Source organism: Erithacus rubecula (genome assembly GCF_903797595.1).
Source record: "Erithacus rubecula genome assembly, chromosome: 20".
NCBI lineage: Eukaryota > Metazoa > Chordata > Aves > Passeriformes > Muscicapidae > Erithacus > Erithacus rubecula.
The window spans coordinates 4,984,679-5,004,691 of NC_136672.1; the positions used below are offsets into that span (position 1 = coordinate 4,984,679).

At 51.6% G+C, this 20,013-nt stretch overlaps 2 protein-coding genes across 3 annotated transcripts; both read left to right on the forward strand.

The window, feature by feature from the left end:
* Positions 1–16: 16 nt before the first annotated feature.
* On the forward strand, positions 17–9,224 carry TRIM47 (tripartite motif containing 47). The gene is made up of 6 exons (XM_079323436.1): positions 17–747; positions 2,360–2,455; positions 2,940–3,170; positions 3,720–3,915; positions 4,557–4,631; positions 5,616–9,224. The coding sequence occupies exons 1-6, from the start codon at positions 70–72 to the stop codon at positions 6,239–6,241; spliced, it is 1,902 nt and encodes a 633-aa protein (XP_079179562.1). The 5' UTR covers positions 17–69; the 3' UTR covers positions 6,242–9,224.
* A 1,603-nt stretch (positions 9,225–10,827) lies between these two features.
* On the forward strand, positions 10,828–19,140 carry WBP2 (WW domain binding protein 2). Of its 2 annotated transcripts, none has more exons than XM_079323567.1 (8): positions 10,828–10,978; positions 13,153–13,261; positions 13,790–13,925; positions 15,483–15,575; positions 15,773–15,889; positions 16,097–16,219; positions 17,326–17,402; positions 17,571–19,140. In XM_079323567.1, the coding sequence occupies exons 1-8, from the start codon at positions 10,920–10,922 to the stop codon at positions 17,622–17,624; spliced, it is 768 nt and encodes a 255-aa protein (XP_079179693.1). In that variant the 5' UTR covers positions 10,828–10,919; the 3' UTR covers positions 17,625–19,140. The 2 variants fall into 2 exon arrangements, with proteins under 2 accessions (XP_079179693.1, XP_079179694.1); XM_079323568.1 differs by having other exon boundaries at positions 10,871–10,983.
* Positions 19,141–20,013: the final 873 nt, after the last annotated feature.

Sequence of the window (20,013 nt, forward strand, 5' to 3'; positions counted from 1 at the left end):
GGCGGGGCGCGGTGCCCCCGCCTCCGCCGGGGCTGCGAGCGGGGCCGGCGCCGCTCGGGGCGCTCAGGGATGGACACCGCGCCCGGGAGCGCTCCGCCGTCCTGCGGCGCGGCGCTGCGGCTGCCCGAGGGTCCGCTGGGCTGCCCCATCTGCCTGGACGTGCTGCGGGACCCGGTGACGGTGCCGTGCGGACACAACTTCTGCCAGGGCTGCTTGCAGGCGCTCCGCCAGCGGCCGGGCCCCCCCGACGGCGCTGGGGCGGGCGGGGCCGCTCGCTGCCCGCTGTGCCAGGAGCCCGTCCCCGCGGGGCTGCGGCTCTGCAAGAACCGCGCCCTGTGCGAGCTCCTGCCGCTGCTGGCGTCCCCATCGTCCCCATCGCCCCCGGCCGCCGCGTCCCCGATGGCGCCGGGAGCCGAGGAGGAGGATGCCGCCGGGGAGGAAGGAGCGGCGGTGCTGTGCGATGTGTGCCCGCCCGAGTCCCGGGTGCCGGCGGAGCGGTCGTGCCTGGTGTGCCTGGCGTCCTTCTGCGGGGCGCACCTGGAGCCGCACCGGCGCGCCCCGGCTTTCCGCGCACACCGCCTGGTGACCCCGCTGCGCCGGCTGGAGGAAGGGCTGTGCCCCCGGCACCTGCAGCCCCTGGACGGCTTCTGCCGCACGGAGCAGAGCTGCGTCTGCTCCCGCTGCCGCGCCCACGAGCACCGCGCCCACGACGTGGTGCCCCTCGAGCAGGAGCGAGAGCACAAGCAGGTGCGTGGGGCGGGAGGGTGGGATGAGCTGTGGGGTGCCGCGGGTGGTGCGAGGTGCGGCATCCCTCGGAGGGGTTCATCCTGCACCCCGTCCCCACGGGGAGCCCGATCCCCACGCGGGGTGTGTGCAGGTGCAGCCCTGGTGGGATGCCATGTGGAGGGGGTGCTGTACTCTCACCCCCTCGGGGGATTCCACCCCAACATACGGACAGGGTGCTGCGCGATCAGGGAACCCCCGGGACTGGGACAGGATGGGCAGGTGGGGACGGGTATGGAGGCAGAGCCGCTGCCGAGGCATCCCGTGGGGAATCTTCCCGAGCTCGGAATGCTGTGGGTGTCGGGCTGGGGCGAGGCTGCCCGGGACACCCCACAGCGGCCGCCCCCGCGCTCCCGGGGCTCCGTCTCGTTCCCACAGCTCCGCCAAAGCGGTTTTTCTGGCCGCGCTGGCAGCCGGCCCGCCCGCCGCTCCCGCTCCCCCAGCCCTTTGTGTCCTGCCGTTTTGGCAGCGGGGGTTTTTCCATCACTCCCATTCCCAGATGTGACTGAGTCACCTCCTAAACTCACACCCTGAGCCTTCCCAGGAGCCGGGGCTCCAGTCCCGAGGTGGTGCTGCCTTCCTGGACACTGCTGCCTTGAAAGTGTGGGGCCCCTGTGGGGCTGCAGGCAGAGGGGAAGCTGTGAGGCTCTTGGTGCGGTGGCATCTCGCATGGCCATGAGGCATTTGGAGACCTTGGGAAAGTTTGCCTTTTCCAAGGAGGAGCCCAGCCCCAAGCCAGGTCCCACTCCTGATGGACTGCTAGGAAAACCCTTTTATCGGCATTATTAGTCATGGGGTGCCTTAAAATAGAAAGTGTGCGTAATCCCAGCCCCGAGGAGCTGTCAGACCTCGGCAGGCGCTGCTGAATGTCGCCGCGGGCCACCGCCCTGGCTGCGGGCTGGGATGGACACAGGGAAAGCACCTGTAGCTGCTCTAGGGACACCAGCACTGCAGGGAGCAGAGCAGGGGCTGAGCATCAGCAGGGAGCTGCTGGGGCTGGGAGTGCCCTCCTGGCTCCCGAGGGACCTGTTCTCGTGATGGGCAATGGCTGAGCCAACAATAGCGTCTCAGGAAACGCCGTGGTCAGAAGGTGCTTCCTTTGCAGCCCGTGCTCTGGAGCTGCTGTGCTTTGCTCCTAAACAGAAACCTCCAGGGGACTCTGCTGAGTTTCTGAGTGTTCCAGACCTGCCTTTCAGCTTTTCCACCAAACCAGGTGGATTTTTCCCAGCCCTGGGTACTTGCTAAGAGCACTCCCTTAGCTGCAATCACTGCCTGATGGTTTTGCTTTCAAATTCCTGTTTTGCTTCGTTTCTGCTGGGACCAGGGTGGGGAACATGGAACTGGACATGACCCTTTCACTTTCCAGCTGAGTAAGAAGGGAAGTTTGCATGTTGGATGTTGCAGGGAAGGAAAACAGGCAAACAGCTCGTGGTTCCCCTTGTATCCTTCACCCAAAGGCTGGTTGTGAGGTCACGGTCAGAGAGGGTCTGTGGGTTGTGCTTAGGGAGAGCCTGAATGGCCAATGGCTCCAGTGGGACTGGGGGTAAAGCTCAGGGTTTGTCCTTCATGTCTGCAGGCCCAACAAGCCAAATTCCTCAGCGATGTGGAGAATGAGCTGGAGGAGCTGGCAGTCACCATCACCCAGGCCAAGAAGATGGTGGAGCTCATCAAGGTGACTCTGCTGGGCTGGGGGTGGAGGAGAAGGGGCTGTGAGATTTTGGGGTGCATGGGGTACAGAGATGATGCTCACAGGAGCACCATGAAACAATGGTGATCCTGGCAGAGATCCCTGAGGATTCTTTCTCCTCATCTCTGCTAACACTCATGGCATCTCTGGTTGCTTTAGTTTTTAACAAGGAAGAAGGAAGAGGGCAAGGACTATGCCAGGGCATCCTCTGGCTCTTGCACCTTCTCTCCTCAGGCTCAGGGGGGTTGTCCCTTTGGCCCTTTTGCAAACATGTCACTTTCCTGCTTGGGGACACCAAATGTGGTGCAGCAGTAAGTGGCAGTGCCCAGCCAGGTCCTTTGACAGCTGTGCTGTGATCTGAGTTCTTGTGTGAAGAGTGATGGAGTCAGGGGGATTCCACAGAGCTGAGAACTGGGTGCTGGGCAGGGCACACCCTCACCTGTGGGGCTGACCCCTCTCTCCCTGCCAGGGTGCTGCCACAAAGGAGAGGGAAAGGGTGGAGAAGCTCTTTGCAGAGGCCTCTGAGGTGCTGGCGACCTTCCAGAAGGAGGTGATGGGGTTCTTGGAGGACGGGGAGCGCTCCATGCTGGGGGAGGCCGAGGCTGATCTGCGCTGGAAGGAGGAGAGACGAGCCAAGCTGGCACAGTGCAAGCAGAACCTGCAGAACGTCCCCAGCACTGACACCATCTACTTCCTCCAGGTGGGGTGGCAAGAAGGAGCTGACAGTGTTGTGTTTTGGGGTTTTGTCCCATTTCCCGTGGAGCTGGGGGTCAGGAACAGTGGAATGTGCAGGCTGCAGTCTCATCCCTGTTGACACAGTCATCTCCCCTCTCCAGGGGGATGTGCAGCCAAGATTTTCCCCTCCACTGCCCCCCACCTCTGTGTCCTGTCTGTGACTCAGGAGAGGCTGATGTGCTGCCCTGAGTGGGGAGAATGAGAATTTGGGGTGCCCCACTGCTTCCTCCAGCATCCTTCCCCTCCCTGACAGCCCAGCTGTCAGAGGAGACAGTTTAGGGAGAGATGCTGCTCCATGTGAGGTAGGCATGGTCTGAGCCTGGGTTTGAAAGGGAGTGAAGAGAAGGTGCCAGGAACACGTGGCTGAGTTAGTGCTCTCCTCCCTCATGCTGTCCTTGGGCCAAGTCCTGAGAGCTGCCAGATCCCAAATCCTCCAGGGCCGGGTGGGGTTGTGGAACAAGAGACAACTTTGGCTTGTTTGAAACCTCCTGAAACTCTGTCTTTTTTGGCTCAGGAATTTCAGGCCTTGAAAGTAGCCTTGGAAGAAAACCTCTCTCCACCTTTGAGCTTCCAGAAAGAACTGAACTTCACCAAGTGCACCCAAGCTGTGGGTGCCATGAAGGATGTGCTGTCCACTGCCTGCAAAAACCAGTGGAACCACCTGCAGGGGAAAGGAGTTGATGGATTGAATTGCCAGGAGGTGGAGGAAGGTTTGTGTTCACCTGTCTGCTCAGCCTGGATGGTTCTCTGTCCCTCTCCCTCTTCCCTGTGTGGGTGGCTGCAGGCTCCATGGCCCCTGTGAGTTCTCACCCCTGTTCTTCCAGCCCTGGAAGCTGCTCAGCACAGGCTCCCTGCACGTTGCACAATCCCTGTCTGGGCTTACGCCTCTTTGAGGTTTTGTGAAATTTTCCACAGAGACTGAGACTGGAGAGGCAACAAACAGCCTGGGAGTTAGGCAGGGCCCTGTGGGAGGGGGCAAGTGGCCAAAGTGGCCTCCTGTGAAAGGGGACTCTTCTTCCCAGGACAGACAGTCCTCCTCACAGGGCAGGCTGTGGGCTCCCAAACGTGCCAGGGTTAGAGAGCTGATGTGGCAGCTCTCTCCCATGCTGTCTCATTTAACCTGAGCTCTCTCCTTTCTCAATTTCTTGGCTGCCCATGGCAATTGCAGCCAGTTCCCTGCCCTGCTGCCCACCTCCCTGGGGTGACAGAAGTTATGTCTGTCCTTTCCTGTGTGGGATGTGCAGGGGGAGTGGGGAGTGCCATCAGGAGCAGGGGACAATGCTCCAGTTGCCCTCTTGCAGGTGGTTTGGTTCCTTTGCTGATGCAAGCCCTTCTGTCCCTGTCTCTGCAGCATTGGCTGAATCCCGATTTCCAGACAAGTCAAACAATCCTGCCTTCCTGGAGCACCGTGATTATTTCCTGAAATGTAAGCAGGGGACTTTTGCTGTGGTGGTTGTTGCTAAGGCCCATCTTCCCTTTCCTCTCTCCTTCCCGCTCGCCTGGCAGCGCTGATCCAGCAGTGTGGGAGTGCTGCCACCAACAGAGGAAACATTGCTTGGCTAGCAGGGAAGCCTCCTGGCTTTCCTAACAACAGTCACAGCCTGGTTAGGTGATGTTTTTTTTCCCTTGTCTGTGGTTCTGCTGGCCCAGCTGCCCCAGGGGGGCTGTAGGCGTCCTCTGTAATTCCTGCTGCCTTCCAGCCCTTGGCAAAACGGATCCTCTTTAAATTAGATCAGAGTTTGTGCATCTGCTTTTATTGCTGCAGGACTCTGGGCTGGTGAGAGTGTCTGCAGCAGCAGAATGCCAGGGATCACACAGTGGTGGAGCAGAGTGAGGCAGGAGAGGCTGAGGCTGGAGGGTCCAGGGCTGGGCTGGAGCTCCCACACCCCACCTGTGTGTCCCCAGCCCTGCAGGGGATATGGGGTCAGGCTGGGACATGTTCAGAATACAATGCAGTTGATAGTGATCCATGTCCAGGGTTGTTCCCTTGGGCACCCCCTCTGTTTGGGCCCTCACATGGCCCATGGCCCCACTTGCTGTTTGTAGCTGTGGCATACCTGGCTATTCTCTCTTCCTGGGGTCTCTCTACACTGCATTTATCTGTAGTTACCTCAAACAGGCTTTTATGTCAGATTTTCTTACCACCACTCTGTCAGGTGGATTCTCCAATGTCTGGTATCACAGCTGAGCTCATCAAGCAGCCCCTCTGCTCTCTCCTCTGCTCAGTTCCCTGTGTTCATCCTGCTTGTGGGAGTATCATCTCTTTCAGCCTTTCATCCTCATTGACTGAAATTTGCCACGGGATTAAAAGCGAGGGGACAGGTCAGAAAGGGTAATGTTCATCATCAGAGGCTGAGGCAGGGAGGATTTCCTCACATGCTCACTTCTCCCTCTTTCCCCACCCACACAGTTGCCTTCATCATCGACCTGGACAGCGACACAGCCGATAAATTCATCCAGCTGTTCGGCACCAAGGGGGCCAAGCGGGTGCTGTGCCCCATCCCCTACCCGGAGAGCCCCACCCGCTTCATCAACTGCGAGCAGGTGCTGGGCCTGAACCTCATGAACAGGGGCAACTACTACTGGGAGGTGGAGCTGATCGACGGCTGGGTGAGCATCGGGGTCATCGCCGAGGACTTCGACCCGCGCCAGGCCTACAGCCACGGCCGGCTGGGCAGGAACGACAGGTCCTGCTGCCTGCAGTGGAACGGCCAGAGCTACGTGGCCTGGTTTGGGGGCTCTGAGTGCACCATCCAGCAGCCCTTCTTCCACACCATCGGCGTCTTCCTGGAGTACTCCGAAAAGGCTCTGACCTTCTACGGGATCAAGGACTCCAAAATGACCTGCCTGCAGCAGCTCAAGGTCTGCCCCTCTGCCAAGGGGAAGCTTGACCCGTTCCAGAGCAAGATCAACAGGCAGTTTGGCTCTCTCTTCTCGTGCAGGCTGAAGCCAGCCTTCTTCCTGGAGAGTGTGGACGCCCACCTGCAGATCGGGCCGCTGAAGAAGGAGTGTGTGCCGGTGCTGAAGCGCCGGTGACTGCCCGGGACAGGGGCTCCCACCAAAGTCTCCCTGGACATTACTGCCACCTCTCCTGGACATTACTGCCACCTCTCTTTGGTAGCCCTGTGTGTGTCTGTGGCAGCTCTCCCTCCTCTCTGCGCTGCTGGGACCCGGGGCTGGATGAAGCCTCCTGCTGGGCAGGGTGGGGCTGGGGCTGAGTGCCAGCTCTGCCCCTGAGGGAGCTCGGGCTGTCCCTGTGCTGCTCCCTGCCCTCAGCTTCCCTTTCTGGACATCAGGGACTGCAACAACCTTTCTTGGTAAAGTGTGCTGCTCACAAGTGCCACACAGATTTGGAGCTGTGCCTTGGCCCCCTGCCCAGTCCCTCTCCTTCACCTCTGCTCGCTCTGCCCCAGCAGCTTGTGCAGATGCTTTGTGCCTTATCTCAGGCTCTGTTGCTGATGCTTTTTTAAGTGCTGCCTCATCCACACCTTCTGCATGCTCCTCACAAAGTGCCTTTGATGGAGCAAGCCCTCTTGTGGACCAGGTGAGCCCCCAAGGCAGGTGTGGTCACTTCCCTGGTGCCACATCACTGCTGTGCCCTGGCATGGGAGAGATGGGGCTCCAGGGAGGGGGACGTGGAGGAGCCTGCCTGGGTGCTGGGGTGATGCAGCACCTCTCCTTGCAGGGCTGCCCACCCACTAGTGCTGCAAATGTGAGGCAAACACCCAGCTGGGAAAGGGAGAAACCTCCTGCAGCACCACTGTTCCCACCTGGACATGGGGAAGGGGACAGCACAAGCCAAGTTTTGAGGATGTGCTTTAAGTAAACACATTCTTTGGTAACTCTTAGCAAAGCTTTACAGCCAAATTTTCCCCCATGTTTTTGATGGCACTGCTGTTCTGGGGGATTTTAGTACTGTTAAACCACCAGCTCTTCAAGAACCCTGGGCACACTTGAGCTAAAAATCTGCCCCTTAGCTTAGAGATTTTGAAGTGACAGAGGTACTGTGAATATATCCCAGAGATAAATGGTCTGGTTTAGTGTTCTAGGGACAGCTGTGAGTGCCTCGAAAAAGATGCAGCATCAGTCAGCTACTAAATGACCCTTTAGAGTCTGGGAATAAGTAACAATTAACAAAAACTACTCTCAAGCCGAGGGGGAACACTGGTCCCTTCAGGAAAGGTGGAAACTCGAGGCTGAGAGACAAAACTGCCAGTTCACATGTCCCAGGGGAGCTTTTTCAGGAGGAAAACACAGAAATATTGCCTGTGAGGGCAGCACAGAGCAGCCCCTGTCTCAGCACACCGTGCCTTTCCACAAGTTTATTTTTTCTGGGGTTATTTTGCTACCTACCTCCCAAAGCTTGCTTTACAGAACCATGGTGCTGTGTAATGTACACCTGGAGAAAAAATACAGAGGGTCAGGTTCTTCACTGGCATGAGTGAGTCAGGGATGATGCAACAACCATCAGCAGGGATAATAAACAGCCCATTTAGCTAAATTTTTTTTTTTTCCTCAAAGGATAAGCTGGAAATCATAGTGCTATATTCAAGTGAAGCAAAGGGAAAAATGTGAACATGAATAAAAGGCAGGCACAAAGCTGGGAGGTTTGAAGTTAAAGTTACATATAAAGCCACGTTTACATGCTGAGGCTCACAGAGCTCCTTTACTGTCACTCCTTCACCGGCACTGCCAGTTTCTGCTGGTGCAGGAAGAGCTGCCAGCACCCTGAAAATGAGGATATTTGAGTGTGTGAAGAGTCTGAATGCAGCCACCCTTCCCCAGGGCAAGGCTGGTGAGTCAGTTTGGGAAGGGGCTTGCTGGGATCTGTCTGCAAATTCCTCCTCCTCCTCCTGCCCTGCACGAGGTGACTCCTGAACTGCTGCGAGCAGTGGGAAAAGGAACAGTAGGGCTTGCAGAGTGAAATTTTCAGCTGAAATCTTGGCCTTTCCTGGCTGGTGGGAATGCTGCCCAGACTTCTGTCCGGATGGGAATTCATTCCCTGCATCCTGAGCTCCAAACCCTCTTTGTTTGGCTGGCGCCAGCCGCCCTTGCACGAGATGTCAGCGGTGACACAGAGCAGGCACCACTGCTGCTCACAGCAGAACCTGGGCCAGTTCCTCAGGGAATGGGGAAGGTGGGGCTGTGCCACAGCCCGTGTGTGGGGAGGAGGAGGAGGAAGGAACCTTCATCTCTGCAGGAAGAGATCTCCCATGTGGCCCCACGTCGGCGCCCTAAATCTCATTTATTCAGGCTAAGCTCCCACAGTTTGCAGCGAGGAGTTCTGCCAGAGTAAACACAGCAGATCTGGGGCTTTGCCCTGTTTCCTCTCACTGTGGGTGGATTGATTGCTCCAAGGGGAAAGCCAGGCTGGAGCCATGCATCCCACCCTTCTCCACTTTCCCAGTGCACTGACATGAACCTCTGACCTCCTTCAGGGCTTGGCAGGCTCAGAGATCCTCTCCTTCCACCCTGTCAGGAGGCTGCTGGGGTGTCTGGCCATGCTGTGTGCCTCTGCTGCTGCTTTGGGTGGATTCCTGGATGCAGCTCCACGAGGAGCATCTGGGGATGCTGCAGTTGGGAAGTGCTGCCCAACCCTCTCCTTCCTGCTGCTTGCTTTATCCTGGTTGGGAGTGCTAAAATCCCTCCTGCTTTAGGGATGATTTACAATCCACTCAGGAGCTGGGTCAGAGATTGCTCAGTGCTGTTGTAATTTGGGCTGTGAACTGGAACTGTCAGGGAATGTGCACTGCACCAGCTCTGCATCCCCGATTTTGCTGTAAACAAAGGGTTAATTGCAGGGTGAGATGAGTTGAGATGGTTTGATAGCACTTGGCAATTTAAACAGCCTTTCCTTGTTCCCTTGGGTTATTTCTGCTGTCACAGAGTGTTCCTCTTTTTAATTAGGATTTTTTAAATACAGTAACTGTAGGGTGTTTTACAGTGTGTGAAAAAACTGTAACAGAATAATATAATGGTGTTAGAGACTATGATTTGTTCATTAAATATGACACAGTCATTGGCCTGAGTTGTGTTTCTTTTAAATACCAAACCATTTGAATTGTCCCATTATCTCATGTTTACTTTTCTGTGTCCTGTGCATCTGGCATAAAATAACACACATTTTATTTTCCAAGTGTGTCCAAGGGAATTCTGCCACATACACATTTTTATTGCAAAATGAGCGGAAGAACCTTAAAATCCAACAATAATTGTCAGCCCTGGGCAATTCAAAACAATGAATTGTCTCAGTTCTCTCTTCTATGTCTGTCCTCATCCTACAAATAAAAATAGATTATCAGATTAGGTAGTTTTAAGCAATTTTAAGGTTTAGAGTGTAAATTTCCAAGGTTTTCTGTGTGATGAGGAGGTCTAAAGCTTCACACACACACTGGTAATTACAGCAGCATCTTTTTGAAATGAAAGCTACTTTTCTTAATCCCAAATGTCAGCTGGAGTTAGGATATAAATGTTTTTTGGTGAGCCTTAGTTCATGTGAGGTGCCAATGCTCCATCTGGGTGCTTCTGTGGAAGCCAAGTGGATTCTGCTCCTGACTTTAATAGGAGAAGACTCAGAACTGTTTGTTATGGCTGTTTCTTAAAAGGGAAACTTACTGCTTATTGAAAAAGCGGATATGAAAAGCACAAACTTGTTCTTTTCCTGCCAAGAAAGTACAGATTATGTCACTGGCTTTATTTAAATCTGGTTTCCATTATGTTTTTCTGCTTTCCCCCCCCTCCCCATCTCTGGTTCTCAGGCACTCAGACAGGACTGGGCTGTAAATCCAGGGAAGAGCTCAGATCCATCTAAAATGATGAAATAGAGGGTAATACATGCTCTTATTTATTATTGATATACATTACATATATATATTATATAGATATATATTATATAGATATATGTTATTGATATACAGCTGTCAGTTATTGATCTGAGGGAGCCCTTCAAACAGATTAGTTTTGCAGGGTTCTGATTTTTAATGAAGTTAAGCAATCATTGAATTTTTTTAAAATTCCTCCTACTTGCACAGCTGGAGGCAAAAGTTTAGACCTTTCCTGCAGATCTGCAGGATGCCACAGCTATTTTCTCAGATTTCTGACAGAGAAACATGGTCCTGCCTCGTTTACTAGTTAGGCACTTCAATATAAGAGTAATTTTTCGGATGTGCTTGGTGCCATCACTGAAAGCGGCCAATAACAGGATCAAAAATCTGCTTGCGTGTGACACAGAAAATGCACAGTGGGAATTTAAAAAAATTGTTGGATATGAAGCATCTTCGCTGTTTAAGGGGCTAAACTTCATTTCATGTACAGAACCGCCAGATATGCGGGATTATTTTTATTTTACTCCACCAAATATAGAGAGAGAGGGTGCCAGGCCCTGAGGCGGGGATGGGGGGGTATCATGGCGGCCGGCCTACAACTCCCAGCATGCACCGCGTGACCGACGGGGAGAGTGCTAACACCGCGTACGGACGGACTACAGCTCCCGGAATACACCGCGCGAGCAAACGGCGCAGCGTTAAGGTAGTGTGGTGTGAACTACAACTCCCAGTATGCACCACGCGGAGAAACAGACGTGTCCTGCTCCGTTGATTGGGAGGACTACAACTCCCAGCATGTCCCTCGGTCCCATGGACAGCAACAACCTTTTTCCCGCGCAGTCGCAGAGCGGGCTCGATGCTGTGAGGAGGAGGAGGCGAAGGCGGCGGCGATGGCGCTTAACAAGAACCACTCGGAGGGCGGCGGTGTCATCGTTAACAACAGCGAGAAGTGAGGTGCTATCCCCTTCTCCCCTCCTCCGGCCTCGGGAGCCGGGGGACAGTGGCGAGTTGCCTTCTCCTCCGCCCTGGTTGTGTGGGTCATGGGGGGCGCGGCGGGTAAAGGGGGTGGTTTAACCCTCCCGGTGCCGGTGCTGCTTGTCCTCCCCTCACCTCCCTATGGCTTAGGGCTTGTACACATCCCCCTGTCCCAGGGCCTGTGCGGGGAGAGCTCTGCTGGGCTCCAGCCGCGGGCCTTGTCCCCCTTGCACCGCTTCCCTCAGCATCCTGCTGTCCCCCCATGCCCGCTGCTGTCCCCCTTGCACCGCTTCTCTCAGCATCCTGCTGTCCCCCCATGCCGCTGCTGTCCCCATGCCCGCTGCTGTCCCCCATGCCCGCTGCTGTCCCCATGCCCGCTGCTGTCCCCCATGCCGCTGCTGTCCCCCCATGCCCGCTGCTGTCCCCCCATGCCCGCTGCTGTCCCCCCGTGCCCGCTGCTGTCCCCGTGCCCGCTGCTGTCCCCCGTGCCCGCTGCTGTCCCCGTGCCCGCTGCTGTCCCCGTGCCCGCTGCTGTCCCCCCGTGCCCGCTGCTGTCCCCCATGCCGCTGCTGTCCCCATGCCCGCTGCTGTCCCCCATGCCCGCTGCTGTCCCCCATGCCCGCTGCTGTCCCCCATGCCCGCTGCTGTCCCCATGCCCGCTGCTGTCCCCATGCCCGCTGCTGTCCCCATGCCCGCTGCTGTCCCCCCGTGCCCGCTGCTGTCCCCATGCCCGCTGCTGTCCCCCCATGCCCGCTGCTGTCCCCATGCCCGCTGCTGTCCCCCCATGCCGCTGCTGTCCCCATGCCGCTGCTGTCCCCCCATGCCGCTGCTGTCCCCATGCCCGCTGCTGTCCCCCGTGCCCGCTGCTGTCCCCATGCCCGCTGCTGTCCGCAGCCTCTCCCCCGCGGGCTCGGGAAGGGCTGGCAGAGCTCAGCCCAGGTGATACGGCCTGGGCCCAGGCCCTGCCCCTGGGGCATACTGCACCTGCACCGTGCCTCAGCTCAAAGGCTGCCCGCCGTGATTCTCCGGTTCCTGGAGCACGGCCCCTTTCTGTGTGTGCGGGAGGGAGCACAGAGTTGGAAACAGGCGCTGGGATATAACCATGGAAACGGCAGGCCTGCACAGAGCTGCCTCTGTCTGCTGCCCTTTGCTGCCCGCACCCGCTGTCTGCCAGCGTGGTTCTGACGTGGCAGTCATCTGCTTCGGGGACAAAGGAGTGCTTCATCCTCCAGGGCCTCTTTCCACAGGGCACTTAAACACTGGTATAAAGATTCTGCCCCTGACTTCCACTTGGGAAGGCTGCAGTAACATCAAGCCTGCATTCCCTGCAAGGACTGCAGCAGCTGAAGGTGTTGCTGTTCCCTGCCTGTCCCTGGGCTGATGCAGCTGGAATGCTGCAGCCTGAGCAGAGCTGCTCCCACTGCCCTTCCCGAGCTGTTCCTGGAGGGACAGGTATTTGCTGGCAAATGATGAGCATGGAAACACGTCAGCTGCCAAAGATAGAGGTGGTGGAGATTTCTGCAGCTTTAGGGATTAGAGTCCCTAATGTGGGTGCTGTAATGTCAATACAAGTTACCTGCTGTGCCCATATAACGGTTTTAATCAGATTGTAATTGAGAATTAATGAATCAGTGCTGGCAACACGAGTTAATGAAGTCTTGTGGCAATGAATGGGAGTTGCTCTGCATCACATTTTTGTGTCAGAGGTGCTTGAGCTGTGGTGAGACCTTCAACAGCTGTGTTGCATAAGCCAGCCTGAGCAGTTTCTTCTCCTGCAGTCATTCCTCTGTCATGTTACTTGGGGATAGCAGAATTAGGGAACTGATTCAGCAGAAATGGAAAACAATTTAAAGCAAACAAAAAAGATCGAAATCTTGAGATTTTGATCAGTTCAATTGACTGGTTTGCTGCCTGGTTGTGCAGACAGCAGCAGCAGCTGTGTCAGCACTCTGGGAAGAGAACAAGCAGCCAGTGCTACTTCAGTTGCTGCTGCCAACAATAAAAAAGACAAACCAGAACTGATTTTATCTGCTCAGCATCTCCATCAGTGCTGAGGTTACAGGTGGTTTTGGTAGGTCAGTAAACTTCTGTGCTTGCTGCACTTCTGCCTTGAGCTGTAACTCCTGTCTCTTGTGTCACTGTTTGCAGTGTTTTGATGACCTATGACCACATAGAAATTACCTTCAGTGATCTGGAGCCAATGCCAGAGGCCTTCAAGGGGACCAAGAAAGGGAGTGTTTTCCTGACTCCCTATCGGGTGAGTGGTGAAAAGCTTTATCTTGTCTAAGGAGATAACAGCCCTGGAGTCTGTATTTAAATGTCCTCAATGCATGAAAGTCAGGGTAATCATCTACTTCTGCTTGAAGTATGGCTCATCCTCTCCCTCTGGGAAGCATTATGAATTCATGGCATATCCCATCTATTTGTCAACAGATATTAAATCTGATTAGTTCTTGTACAGGCAGCTGTTTAGTCCATTGAACTGAAAATTAGCAGTGGTCTGGAAATGCTGAATGCAACAGCACAGCTACTAAATCATAGCTGTGTGGAGCAGCAGCTTCTCTGGAAGCTGAGTGGAGCATTATCTGAGCAAGAGACTTCCTGGAAGGCTTTGGTACCTTGAGGATTTGGTTTACCTCTGTGGCTATTGTGTGCAGCTTTTGGCTTGTTGAACTGGTGATGTGGGAGGGAGTTTCAGTCCATGGAGAAGTCTGTTCAGATAATAAATCAGGGCTGTGTTTCCTGTTTGTTTTGAATGGCTCTTGTAGCATTATTTTCTTTTCAGGTTATCTTTGTGTCGAAGGGGAAGGATGCTATGCAGTCATTTGTGATGCCCTTTTACTTGCTGAAGGATTGTGAGATTAAGCAGCCAGTGTTTGGAGCAAATTACATCAAGGGCACAGTGAAAGCAGAAGCAGGAGGTGAGTATCACATAGTGGATGTTCTGTGTCTCAGTTCAGCTGCTCAATTCATAGCAAAATCCTAGCTAACCAAACCTTGACACTGTCCAAATGGGTTTTCAAACTCCTTGAAAATGTGTTTCTTTCATTGGCAGCTATAAACATTCTCCTTACCAACTCCCAGTTCAGTTGAAATGAACACATGTGCTCTGCAACCCAACTCATTCCTGCCCTATGCAAAATATAAAGTTCAATCAAACAAATGATCTCAGCAAATAAACATCAGAGTGGAGTCAGCAAGATTGAGGTTATAATTTTGCTTTGGTCTCTTGGGATCACCTATCCCACCTGCATCCAGGTTCTCCTGTGCCAAAAAGTCAGATCCTTTCTGGCTCTGTTTGGGTTCAGGTGCAGATCCCCACAGCACTTTCCCCATTGTGTTCCTTGTGCAGTTCAAGGACAGGTGTGCTGTTGCTGTAGTGCATCCTGGCAGTGAAAATAGCATTTGGAAGAGAATGGATTGGCTTGAAATCAATAAATTTAAGGAGCTGTTTCATATTTAACTCAATGAGAAGGCTGTGGCAGACATTTTCAAGAATAATTTTGGTTTTGACTGTTTGTTTTTACCAAAGGCACAGAGTTCAGCAGTCTTTCATCCTCAGCTTGATTCAGTCTAATAGTTGTGGCACAGAAATCACAGCACAGGGTGTAAGAGCCTTCAGCTGGAGTTCTGAAATCAGCATTGTAGCTTCTGCCCAGGAGCTGAGTGGGACCATCCAGCATGAGAGGGAGACTGAGCATTAACAAAAAACTCAGCTGTGTGAAAGGCAAAAGGATTTAGCTAAATCTTTGTGAATTTTCCCCAGAGGCCATCTCTTCTAATGATGATGTTGTCTTAACAGCCATGAGAGTCTGGTTTACTTAAAAGGCTTTTTAATCTACTTGTTTCTGCTTCAGCACAGCTTCTGCTTTGATGCTTTCTTGAGACTCTGGACTGTGCATGTTTTTCTTTTTTATACTGTAATGTGAGATGTCATTAATTTATTTGTTTTTAAATTATTTTTATCCTGACTTGAAATATCTTCCATGGGCTCTAATCAATTTATGTGGTCTATGTTTTTTCATTAAGCTCTTTGCTTTGTTGTGCACTCAGACTCCCAGACTAATTTGGAGCTGACAGTTAGGTGTAGTTGCAAAGGCTTTTTAGCAAATGGAATTAACAAAATCCATGTCTTCTGCACTAATCTTATCCAAAGCAAGAGCAAATCCAGCACTCCTGATAGCTTGGCCTGTGACAGCTACAGTGGCAACAGCCACAGCTCCAGAAAGCTTCTGAAGCTCTCCCTTGTGGATGGTTCTGCTTCAGGTGTCTCTTGACCTGACAATACCCCTGTGTGAATTTTTGTGATGATACCATAATTCTGCCACTTCCTCTGCATTTTTTTTTTTTTTTAATTTGGGTTTTAGGGATAAGCTCTTTAAAGAATTATATACAGAGCATCTGTAGATGCAGCATGTAACCTAAATAGCATAGAAATGGCTTCTCCTTGCTCCTTAGTGCTGTCTTTCCTCCCCCAGGTGGCTGGGAAGGATCTGCCACATTCAAGATGAGCTTTTCAGCTGGTGGTGCAATTGAATTTGGGCAGAGGATGCTGCAGGTGGCATCACAAGGTATGGAAGTCTGGGGGTGTCTGCCAGGGTTCTGTGGTTTTAGGAGCCCTTGCCTGAAGCTTGCTTTAAAAAATACTCTTTTCACATCCAATAGCAGATTTATTGGGATAACACTTGTTTTTCTGATAAGGAACTCCAAGTTTGTTGGAGTCCTTGGCCTGCATTTGAAGCATCTGATGAGGTCTTGTCTTTTCCAGTCTCCAGAGGTGAAATACCCAGTGGAGCTTATGGCTATTCCTACATGCCAAATGGATCCTATGCTTTTGCACCTCCTGCAGCTAATGGGGGCTATCCATACCCACCTCCTCCTCCAGGTAAGCCTGGGAAGTGAGACTGGGGATTATTCCAGTAAGAGTTAAAATAGGTAAAAAGGGCAAGAAACTCAGATTTCACACAGTGTTTTAGTAATGACTTGTGTAGCTTTTGTTCCTGAGTTCACAGTGTTTACCTTGGCTTCTTTTGGTTGATAACTCCACCCAGGGGAGTTAATTCTCTTGCTGTGTGATCTCCTTTCCTGACAGACTTTTATCCTGGCCCTCCTGCAGCAGATGGAAACATGGGCTACATGCAGCTTCCACCCCCACCCTACCCAGGGCCCATGGAACCCCCTGTCAGTGGCCCAGACCTGCCCTCCACTCCTGCAGGTAAGGAGCATGTCCAGGTGAATGAACTCACAACAGTTTTTTTAGGAATGAAGCAGACTTTGTTTCTTGTCTTTTGGGGAACTTTGATGCTCCACTTAAGTTGAAATGTGGTTAGAAGGGGGATTAGGGAGCTCTCCTAATCTCCAGCTTTGTATATCCAGCTCAGTCTGGAGTCCAGCCTGATTCTTTCCAGGGTAGACATCATTAATAGTTATTTTACACATGGATTTATTCTTCTTTTGGCAAAAAAATACAGTTTGTGATTCTCCTGTGGTGGTAATCTTGCCCTAATGGATGAATACAAGGAAACTGATGGTGAAATGTGTTTGTGGTCCATTTTAGTTCACAACTGTGGCTTTGGTGATATTTGCTTCCCCTTCCCCTGTTTCACTGTTAATATGATTATTTTTGATGAAACAATATGGAACAGGGAAAGAGAGGATGGAAAGGAGCTGGGGAAATATCAGCCTCATTTTTCACTCATTTGGGATTTATTAAAATGAAAAAAGAGCTATTGTGGTTGGGCACAGCTATAGATCTCTTGCAGATAAGAATATTTGTTTGGATAAGGATTTAACTTTCCTTTTTGGTTTGAATAAACAGCCATTCATCTTTGAACTATTATTTGGAAAATGGCACTGCTCCAGAGGGCTGTACAAGATTTTTTGTGTTCTGCAGAAATGGAGGCTCTGGATTATCCCCATAAATTGCCATCTTTAATACATGAATCCCCTGAGCTGCTATAAGCTTGTGCTGATTTTTGTTTTGCCTGTTGATTTCACTCCCAGGAAGGATGGTTTGTTCACTGCCTCTTTGTCAAGAGCATTGTCTGTATTTAGGCAAGGCAGCAGCAAGCATTTATTTATGCCTGACATGCAAGTGCCAGGTGACATTTCCAAACTCAATCTTCCTCTGTTTCACTGGGAATTGACAATTCTGTGGTAACTTGAAAGAGATAATGCTCAATTGTGTTTGTTGTAGCTATTCTGCAACTTAAGCACTGGCCATGGGGTGCTCTGTTAGTAACCCTTGATGGCCAGGAGTTCTTGTTTTACTGTCAGAGTTCTCTGTGTGTTGCTAACCTGTCACTTCTGTCCCTGTGACAGCTGAAGCCAAGGCTGCTGAAGCTGCTGCCAGTGCTTACTACAGCCCAGGCAACCCCCACAATGTCTACATGCCCACGGTGAGTCCCTGCTGCTCTGGGCTTGCAGGGGAGCCCAGCTGTGCCTGGCACAATGGCACAGCAAAGCTGGTCTGAGCTGCTGGTGGTGTCTTGGGTTTTTTTGGGAGTTTTGAGTTTAATATTTATTCCTAGCCATGCACTGATGTCCTTTTGTCATCTTTATTGCAGGACCAGCCACCCCCTCCTCCATACTTCCCACCAGAGGACAAGAAAAACCAATAAGCTGACACAGAACTTCTCCACCATTCATTGCTTTCTGTTTTTTCCATTTTGGCAGAATTCTGGGGCACAATCCATAGCACTGAGGAGTAGAGCCTTCCCCCAAGGCACAGTGCTTTCAGGGCCTCTAGGAGTAGGTCTGTGCAGAGCAAGGGGAGGGGTTTTGGCAGCCTGGATCACCTGTGGAGCTCTGGGGGTTGGCTGTCCTGCAGCCTTCCCTCCTCCCTGTGCACAGCATCACTGCACCTTGGGTTCTCTTCACCTGTGACTGCTTCTCTAAGCTCTGTTTCTTTTGATACTTAAATTATACCTCTTTAGAGTCAGCATCTTCTCTAAACTGCTAATTAACATGATCATGACATGGAAACAAGGCTCTTGGGGGTGGGAGGTGTCTTGAATTTACCTTAGTGTGCATCCAAGAGCACCTCTGGACACAGGGATGCCTCTGGTTATCCTTTTTATCCAGAGTGTCACATCTAACTCTTTGCTCTGAGAAAGGACTTAAAAGGCAACCTTTGAGATCTCAAAGGATACACACCTATGACATTTTTCATATTAAACTTCCTTGGGTTTCTTTTTTTTAATATTTTTTTTTTAATCTAAGTCATTCCTGACAATCATAGCAAATAATCTGGTAGCCCTTCAAATTTCTCTGCTGCTCACCATGTATGAAAATGCTGACCAGCTTCCCTTCCTCAGACATGCTGCTCTTCACAGGGCTCTCCAGTAGCATCTGGCCACTTTAGATCCCATGGGAACACTAATATTTCTGCAGTCGCTATTTTCCAGTTAGATATGTGAGTTTACTGAGTCCTGAACATTCTCCTCATAGTCTATAATGCACTCTTGTTTTTCCTTTGTTGTAACACAAGTTACACTTTTTGGCCAGTGAAGCATCTTCCTGCTGTGATTTACCTGGTGAATTAACAGCTGATGGGCAGAAAGCAGTTTGCTTCTGCTCTGGAAGCACTGAGAGAATATGCAAAACATTGGAATAATCTGTAAGGTACAAAGTGTTGTTTATTGCTGTTTGTGTTCCTGGTCCAGCTGTGAATTCCCAATCACCCAAACCTGGACTCCTCATAGCATTGATTCCTTGGTCTCTTTAGCAACAACTCCAGTGCAGAACCTCTGCAGGACTGATCAGAACCTGGGCTGGGAAACTTTTGTGTTGTACATTTTACTGACTTCAGACAGCTGAGAGTGAAAATCCTTCCCAGCAGAGTGTGATAGAAGATCCTGTGCTAGGGAACTGCTGAGACTTGCTGCATGCAGCCTGCTTGGAGAGAAAAAAGGTCCACCTCTTGTTTTCTTTTTTCTTTGAGTTTAGCTGATTAATGAAATTGCTACTGTTTGTGCACTGACTTTTCTAGAATTGCTACTGCAGTGATGTAAAGAAATTGTTATTTAAAAAAATATTTATTTTGAAAGCATTTGATTAATATATTAATGTGAAATGACTTTTGAATGCAGATTTGTTTTGCAAAGACTGTGAAGTAAAAAGAAATCAGCTCAAAAATTTGGGTGTTGGTGTGTGTGAGTGGGTAAACTGGTGAGTTGGTAGCTTTGGATGCAGAGAGGAGGAATTAGAAGCAAAACCACTTGGATTTTATATTTTATTATTAGAAGCAAAATCACTTGGGTTTTCACTGGTGCCATCAGTTGCTTGGTTTCTCTTGAGTGCCTTTGTGAATGAAAATAAGATGTTAAAATGTTTCAGCAAACTCCCATTTCACAGTTCCTGTTGGAAGCTGGTGTAGCAGCAGCTTTACTCTACCCAGATGTGTCACCCAGAGTTGTTTTTCCAGACCAATTATCCTCATAAAAGTTACAGCCTGTTTACTGTTTTACTTTGCAAGAACTAGCTCAGCAATTCAGCACAATTAATGCCTCTAAAATATGTCTCTAATTAGAAGCAAGCCACAATTTTATCCTTTTTTTTCCCTGTAAGTGTGCTGTGGTTCCTGGTGGTTGTGCCCATGACTCAGGTGTGCTCCCCCTGTGCTGTGTCCCTGGAAAAGCCAGGAGTTGTGCTCCAGCAGCAGTGCCAGAGCCATTCCTCCCTCTGAGCTGAGCCAGGTGTGTCAGTCTCACTTGGCAGGGCAGGACAGGTGTGTTCCACTGGATCAGGTCCTGCTCAGTGCTCACACTGACACCTGTCAAACAGGAGCTGCTCTCCAGGTATTCTCCAGACCTCACCTGGTTTCATTCCTCTTCCCAGCAGCTGGGCTGTGCCTGCCTCCATTCTCCTGAATTCCCTGGCCAGCCAACAGGGACATCTCCCAGATCCTGCTGATTTTTACACCCCTTTTGTCTCCCACATCCTCCCACGTGGCTGTTTGACTGCATTTCAAACCTGGCTGAGCTACTTGGGTGTGTTTTCTGTAGAAAA

What these genes read in the sequence shown, in the direction of transcription:
- TRIM47 (XM_079323436.1), top strand. Translation starts at nt 70, where the DNA reads ATGGACACCGCGCCCGGGAGCGCTCCGCCGTCCTGCGGCGCGGCGCTG. An exon ending in AGATGGTGGAGCTCATCAAG is followed by an intron (nt 2,456 to 2,939) that starts GTGACTCTGCTG and finishes TCTCCCTGCCAG; the next exon opens with GGTGCTGCCACAAAGGAGAG. An exon ending in ACACCATCTACTTCCTCCAG is followed by an intron (nt 3,171 to 3,719) that starts GTGGGGTGGCAA and finishes TTTTTGGCTCAG; the next exon opens with GAATTTCAGGCCTTGAAAGT.
- WBP2 (XM_079323567.1), top strand. Translation starts at nt 10,920, where the DNA reads ATGGCGCTTAACAAGAACCACTCGGAGGGCGGCGGTGTCATCGTTAAC. An exon ending in TTTTCCTGACTCCCTATCGG is followed by an intron (nt 13,262 to 13,789) that starts GTGAGTGGTGAA and finishes TTTTCTTTTCAG; the next exon opens with GTTATCTTTGTGTCGAAGGG. An exon ending in CCTGCCCTCCACTCCTGCAG is followed by an intron (nt 16,220 to 17,325) that starts GTAAGGAGCATG and finishes TCCCTGTGACAG; the next exon opens with CTGAAGCCAAGGCTGCTGAA.